Source organism: Zingiber officinale, chromosome 11B, assembly GCF_018446385.1.
Source record: "Zingiber officinale cultivar Zhangliang chromosome 11B, Zo_v1.1, whole genome shotgun sequence".
In the NCBI taxonomy this organism is placed as follows: Eukaryota; Viridiplantae; Streptophyta; class Magnoliopsida; order Zingiberales; family Zingiberaceae; genus Zingiber; species Zingiber officinale.
The window spans coordinates 42,565,078-42,572,887 of NC_056007.1; the positions used below are offsets into that span (position 1 = coordinate 42,565,078).

The following is a 7,810-nucleotide window of genomic DNA, read 5'->3' on the forward strand; positions in this document are numbered from 1 at the left end:
GTGTTCAGTATGGTATGGACAAGCATTGCACGTTTGAATCACTTTTAGATTGTTATAATTCAAATCGCAAGAATATAAATATACAATTATACTATGTAGAAAAAAAAAAGGTTATATTGTTTGTGGGAATTGAATTTTCGTGATCTATTATTGATTAGTTAGTGAATTTTTATATTTTGGAAGATATTAGGATGCAGAGACAAAATAGATAAAGAGAGGGGGAAGAGGAAGATGGGAAACATGTTTTATAAATTTTATAAGAAAAACAGGTATTTTAGACTTTTCATCAAAGATTATGTTTTCAGAAAAAGGATTGAGATTTGTTTAGCGATGGGTGGGGTGTGGATACCTCCCAAAATAGAAATAGGGTGCACTTGATTTTTCTGCCTCCATTTTATCTATTTTATTTATGCGGCATAAACCCACGCCGACTCCATATCTATTCTTATCCGGCTTTTGCGCTCTCCCCCTTCTGCTCCCTACCGATGCCAATGGCGACGATCATCGACGGTAAAGCGATCGCACAGACCATCCGGAAAGAAATCGCCGATGAAGTACGATCACTCTCCCAAAACTACAACAAGGTACTGACTCAGCTCCCCTCCAACTCGATCTTTCGTAGATTGATTTCGCTTGATCAGTGAGTCGGTTTCCATCTCTCTTTTCTGATGGTGTCAGGTGCCTGGTCTGGCAGTGGTGATCGTCGGGACGCGGAAGGATTCACAGAGTTATGTCAGTATGAAGCGAAAGGCCTGCGCAGAGGTTGGCATCCGGTCGGTTGATATCGACCTCCCCGAGCAGATCTCCGAGGAGGAAGTGATCGCCAAGGTTCACGAGTTGAACGAGAATCCGGATGTCCACGGTTCGCTCTCAAGATACCGCTCTCTCAATTTTATGTTTCTTTGCGCCATTAATATAGAAAATGAGAGATTCTGCAAAGTTATATTTTTGGTGAATATTTTGCACGCGCGCTACTCAGCAGCATATTTGATTATTGGTCTGGTGGAAACACAAAAAATGGCGCAATTTATACAGAAATGAAATTTTATTCTATATAATCCCTCCACAATTTCTTGCTTCATACAATAATTGCAGCTACATATGGATCCAAATTGTGAACTGTACTTTTGAATAATGATTAACCAGGCTAGGTAACGTCGAACCTAGGGTGATTGGCCCGGCCCCACGGAAGTTCCCACCGGCCACCACGGAATTGTAATTTTGAAATAAACTTCTTATGTGCTTGTCATTACATGCTTTCACTAAAGAGCCATAAAGCGAGACTCTTACAAATAGCATCAGAAGCAACCATCCTTTGGATAATCAAAAGCAGTCATTGCAGTTCGAAGCATGACTATGCCCTTTGATTCTTACCTTTTGGTTTTTATCTTTATGATATATCCTCAAATGGTTGGGACAAATACATCTTGATGATGATTATGATGTGAAACCAAATGTCTTTTCTTCAATAGTATCTCAAAGAAGTGTATTAACTAGAAATTCCGAGAAAATTGGCTTTTGTGGATGGCACATCCTATTTAGAAAGTTGATTTGGAGTTGGAAACGACAAATTGAGCATGCTAATATTGCTTCTTCATTTTTTTTTAAAGGAACAGTTAGCTAATTAAGAATACTAATTGAACAAGTTACTAGACTGTTTTTCTAGGTTTCTGACATCTCAAATTTGACCAGTAGGATTCTGGGGTTTGGTTTTCAATACAACAACCATACCAAGAAGATGTGATAAATCACTGTGTACATGTATCCTGAGTGTGCTCTTCCTTTCTAAGTCAAGATTAAGAATGTTAAGCTTGAATGTCTTTCTCAGAGTATAGCAGCTACAAGTTTGTAAGTAAGTTATAAATTAGTGCAGTAACAAAAAGAATTCATTGTGGAAGGTTTTTTCTTGCTTCATGTGGATTAGTTGTTAACATAGAGTCAAGCACATATAGTAGACTTATATTTCCACATCATCTGATATCTTGCTAGTATTTATCATATAATGTTTAGAGTCGTCTTAAGTTATTGTAGGTTTGAGAATTTTACCTCCACACATCTTTTCTTGTAGTCATATTCTTAGCATAGATTCTTATTTCTTATGTGATTCCTTTTGCATTCAGCGATTCACCAATTCAACAGCTAGAAAATACAGTTATAAATGAGTAACTGCATCATGTTCCTTGTGTTGGTGCACCATATTGATCTGAGTCTCATGCACCCCTTCCTTGACAATAAAAATTCAGATGCTGATTTAAATCTTTTTCAATAAAAGTATAATTACGCATGCAATTGAGAGATCTGCAGAATCTGAGACCAGAAGTCTGAAATTTTTTTGATCATTTTTCAATCTGAAATATCTTTCTATGCCTTTTAGATATGTCTAACCTTGTGCATCTAGCTGTGTAGTTTAGTGCTAAAGGATAGTGGAATGTGATTAACTATTCATCTCAATATCATTGATTTTTTCCAGTAGACAATCTAAGATACCCATCAAATTTGAAATTATAGGTGCTAATTCCGTGTGTTTTAGTTTTAGATGTAAAGCATCTAATATATTTTTTAATCAAGCAAACTAATATGTATTGGGTTGATCTGAGATTTGTTTGATCTACATGCCATTTCCATCCATTTAAAATGGACAAGCAAGTTCATATTTACCCTATATCTAATCTCCCTATCTAATCTCAGTCTCTTGTGTCTCAATTTTAACTGGCATAAATTTAATATCTGTTGATATGATACTCTCTACCTTAATCAGCAAAATTGTTACCTCACATTGCTACAGTATGGATATGCACAAGCTCAGATTGTGGAGGGAGGAAAGGTTAGAAATGCATGCATTCCAAGAATGAAAAGGCAAAGAATTAATTTTGTTAATCTAAATTTATCACAAACATTACATATTTTAACAAATCTATTATGTACTTCTAAAATGAGCAAATCTATTATGTACTTGTTGGATTCACAACAAATCTATCATGCCATTTTTTATTAATTTGTTGGGCAAAACATGCCACAATATCAATCCACTCGCAATCCACATCACCTCCCCGATCAATTATGTGAATTTATTTATAAAAATATATATTTACCAAATAAACTCATAGCATAGGTTTGGAAGGGTTTTGAAGGGATTTATTTGGTGTAGATATAAAAATTAAAATGATACAATTAATTAGGGATGTGTGGTGGGTTGTGAGGTGGATAAATTTATGATGTAGCATGATATAGCAGCAATTATCAACAACTTGATAAAAAATAAATAGTTTGATAGATTTGTTATTAATTCAATAAGTATGTGATACATTTGTTAATTTTGGATGTTTGTTATAGATTAATTAAAACATGTAAAGTCCGTGATAGATTAGCAATTTATCCTATTATTTGATGTGAACAAGCCTTGGGACTAGCATAAAGTGATTATTACCTCTTACTCTGAATGAGAAATTAGATATTTCTAGTCATAACAAGGTATGACTCTATTGAGAATTATGAACTGTACTCTTGCCACATCCCAATATTTTGGGGCATTGATATTATGCTCAGCTTTCTCCCTTACCATTTTTACCGCTATGGAATCTTACAAGTTTATTCTATATCAAATATATTGCATCTACCAAACACAATTTGTGGAGAATACGATAAATGGCCAAATAGGTCTGTGGTATGCTGTATCTATGTGATGAATTGCCCGAAACTAATTGTTCAATCAAGAAAAGATTAGAAACAGATATAAGTTTTTAATTGGAATAATGAAACAAATATAACTTGGTAGAAGTAGAACTAGAGACAACATTAAACAATGGTGGGAATTTGATTGCAGCTGATCCTTTTTTTATTCTCTAAGAGGATGTAACTGGTCCTAATAAATTGGAAATTTCAAATTTGATGTTCTTCTGTTATATAATTAACATGCCATATCAAGCACCAAAATGCTTCAACACATCCATAAAACCTGACAATTTGTTTTATAGTTGTAGCAATTGGTTTTTAATCTAGTCCCTCTGTTTTTCTACTGATTTATACTTGATTGTATGGTAGGCAAGTCTCTTGTTTGTATCTTAAATCAAGTGCATCTACATATTAGTTTCTTCCATTTCTAGGTGTGTATATTTATGGAATTGTTTTTATTCACTATGTGACCTAGAGGTTATGAGTTCGAGTCTCATAAACAACCTCTTTTAAAGCAAGGTAAGACTACGTACAATAGACCTATCCCTGGAATCTCACATTGGCGGGAGCTTCGTGCACCGGACTCCCCTTTATCTATAGTAAATTGTCTCATTAATTTCTGGGTATGAAGCCAGTGACATGGAAAATTTCAAATTTGGCTTTTGCTCAGGGATTCTTGTTCAACTTCCCCTGCCTAAACACATTAGCGAAGAGAAAGTCCTGAGTGAAATCAGTATTGAAAAAGATGTCGATGGATTTCACCCTCTAAATATTGGAAAGCTGGCAATGAAGGGCAGAGAGCCATTATTTCAGCCCTGCACCCCAAAGGTACTTGTAATCACAAGTCACCTACCAAGTTATCTAAATAATAGTTTCCTCAATCTCTGAAAAAAGGAAAACTACAAATATATACCTCACAAGGCATAGTTTCTCATTACAGGGATGCCTAGAACTTCTGATTCGCAGTGGAATAAGCATAAAAGGCAAAAATGCAGTTGTAGTTGGTCGTAGCAATATAGTGGGATTGCCCGTGTCCCTTCTCCTTCTGAAAGCAGATGCAACTGTAACCATTGTGCACTCCCACACTTCGAATCCTGAAAGCATTATTCGTGAAGCTGACATAATAATTGCTGCTGCTGGACAACCAAAAATGGTATGTTTTCAGTTACTATCTGAATAGTTATATTTGCCATTTTGTAAATTTTCACATATGAATGATTGCGCCAGTAACTATTATTTGGGAGGATAAAACAGAACCTAGTACAATCTTTTTTATTTATTCAGCTCAGCTTTTCCCTAAAATGTTTTTGATTTTATTCTGGTTAGAAAGTTATGCTGGCTTTATTTTGTGCTACAATTTGAACTAAAAAACACCATGAATTTTCAACTAAATTATTTTTTGCCTGAGATCACATAACATATTGATAGGATTTTGGTCGGGCATGTTAATGGTTTAAAATAATAAGAGTTTGATCGATTTGATCTGTGCCCAACTGAATCACCTTTTCAGCTTTTCTGCAAAAAGATGGAAAGTTCCGAATGAGTTTAAACATGGTGATTGATTACTTATAGGAGGGTGCTAAATCTTCTGATATATTATATCCTTCAGATCAAGGGTGGCTGGCTTAAGTCTGGTGCTGCTGTTATTGATGTTGGGACCAACGCTGTTGATGACCCGACTAGGAAATCCGGTTACAGGCTTGTCGGCGATGTGGATTTTGAAGAAGCAAACAAGGTGGCAGGATGGCTGACGCCAGTTCCTGGAGGAGTTGGCCCGATGACTGTAGCCATGCTGCTCAAAAACACTTTGGATGGCGCCAAACGCAAATTTACACAATAAAGTATATGTTTTGGCATCGTCACTTTGTTATTATTGTAGGCTATTATTCCGAGAGCTTTGCCCAATAATGTCTGTTTTGAATTGGCTTTAGTTGGCTAATCTGTGAGGTTTGAACAATAAGGTTCGTCTTCAATTTGTTATTTTATTTTGAATTGTCTTTAGTTCGCTAATCTGTGAGCTTTGAACAATAAGGTTTGTCTTATATTTTTTGTCCTTTCTTCGCTAGGTGTCCTGCTTTCGTTTTTAATAAGCCCGGCATGATCTAGGCTGCACTTGGCATGCTACTCCACTGTGTCAGGATGACTTCAGGGACTCACTTGGTATGTCATGCCTGACCCGTATAGGTGTCAATTCGGATGGATGAATTTGGATTAGGTCTAAATAAGAATATTATAAAAAAATAAATTTAAATCTAAAAGTAAATAAAGCAGATAAAATTAATATAAACTCAAATTATAATTATAATTATAAAGTAACTCGACATAAATCAAAAATCTAAATCTAAAGTCTTAATTATTAAGAGAAGCTTCTAAATTAGTTGGTACATCTAAAAATGATAATTTATCTGGTTGGGTAATTAGGGTTAGATTAAATAGGGATAAAAATTTAACTTAATAAACGGTACTGATAAAGTTTTGGATGATAGTAGGTTAGGGAAGTTCTGTCTATGCATGTCTAGAAAGATATGACTTCGACTTGGTGTATTTTGTTCAGTGGAACTAATTGAAACTACCTTTACTAATTCTAACTAGTTAGATCAAAGTTTTGTATTAAGTTCAGTGGATAGGACTATTTAAAAAATTTTAAAGGCGTAGCTACTCTAATGATGTCTAGGTGGCTCATCATAACTTAGAAGTTTATTCAAAAAATGACTATTTGTTGAACTCAAATCTAAATTTGAATCTAACACAAGTTAAATTAAATTTTAAAATTTAACCTAACTCATCTCATAAAATTATAGGATTCTCTGATTGAAAATATAGATTAGATGAGAGGACTAAAAATTAAAATTAAAATTAATCTAATTAAATTCAATTTCAATTAAAATTAAAATTAAGTTCAAATTAAAATTAAAATTAAAATTAAAATTAAATTTAAATTTAAATTCAAATTCAAATTCAAATTGAAACTCTTAATAAATTAAAAAAAAATACTATTACCGCCATCGAAGGCGCCTCTAATACAATCGGAGACACCCTTTGAAGTGCGAGAAAAATCCTGCCCTAACCGACTAAAGGCGTCTTTAGTCAGTTGAAGGTGTCTTCTATAGCTCATGAAAGGCGCCTTCCATAAGATTGAAGACGCCTTCAACTAGATTTTTTTTAGCGTACAAAGACTTCCTTTGTTTGCAAACTCTCCCCTTTCAAGGGGCCTTCCAGCCAGATTTCTTCACCTTTTCTTTCTTCTTTCTTCTTTCGTCCAAGATTCCCAACAATGCTTGCTTGGTACACTTTCCCTTAACTATCTAGTTAGTTTTGGCTATTTATATGTTGTTAGGTGAATATTTGCATGTATAAATTATTTTAGGAAACGATATAATATTATTTCGTCACAACCTAGTTCCAGTAGCATCCTTTTCACCGATGCTAAATTTCCCATTGAACAACTTAGACTAGATTTCATAAAGTATTAATATATTCCACTTAAATATAGGTTTTTGAGTAGGTCATTCTTCACTAGATACTGTGCCTCTATCATAAAGGTCATTGACTATTACCAGTTGGATAAGTTAATTTATTATAGTCATTTAGTAATCCTAGACTTGTGTACACAGTTTTATAACAATTTAGTTAAGGTTGATGACTTGACATACTCCACTAGAGTTGGTGGGAAGGACTTTATCTTCTCTCCCACTCTATTGTATGATAGCCTAGGACTTAGGAGTTCTGTATGTCCATTTTTGTGTTACCCTAGTAAGGATTTGTCATTTGGCGAACCCTACTCCCACATTGGATACTATCCATATGTACTTTTTTTTTTTGAGGAGAGATTACCTACTGTGACTGACTTTAGGTCGTTCTCTCTTAGGGTTCAGGACTACGCCTTGTATCGAGTCCTAACCACATGTATTTTGCCGATCACATCTCGCGATGTTGTAATGATGCGACCGTCTCACTCCTTGCATGCACTGTGCCAGCATCTAGACATCGATATTACATTACACATGTTTCAAAATGTCATCCATGCAACCAGTCTCATCATTAGGCGACAGATTCATATGCTCTCCTGTCATGTTTTGACTTACATATTCTTGACCATAGGGGTAGATATTATTGGATCGATGAATTTTGCTAGGGG

General features: G+C 34.8%; 1 protein-coding gene across 1 annotated transcript; it reads left to right on the forward strand.

The window, feature by feature from the left end:
• Positions 1–402: 402 nt before the first annotated feature.
• On the forward strand, positions 403–5,730 carry LOC122034590 (bifunctional protein FolD 2-like). The gene is made up of 5 exons (XM_042593907.1): positions 403–584; positions 679–862; positions 4,343–4,500; positions 4,613–4,825; positions 5,282–5,730. Exons 1-5 carry the CDS (start codon positions 486–488, stop codon positions 5,510–5,512), a joined length of 885 nt encoding a protein of 294 aa, XP_042449841.1. The 5' UTR covers positions 403–485; the 3' UTR covers positions 5,513–5,730.
• Positions 5,731–7,810: the final 2,080 nt, after the last annotated feature.

Excerpts from the sequence above, each read along its gene's own strand:
- LOC122034590 (XM_042593907.1), top strand. The coding sequence starts at position 486 with ATGCCAATGGCGACGATCATCGACGGTAAAGCGATCGCACAGACCATC. Across the intron at positions 585-678 it reads TCTCCCAAAACTACAACAAG|GTGCCTGGTCTGGCAGTGGT; the intron begins GTACTGACTCAG and ends TGATGGTGTCAG. Across the intron at positions 863-4,342 it reads CGAGAATCCGGATGTCCACG|GGATTCTTGTTCAACTTCCC; the intron begins GTTCGCTCTCAA and ends GCTTTTGCTCAG.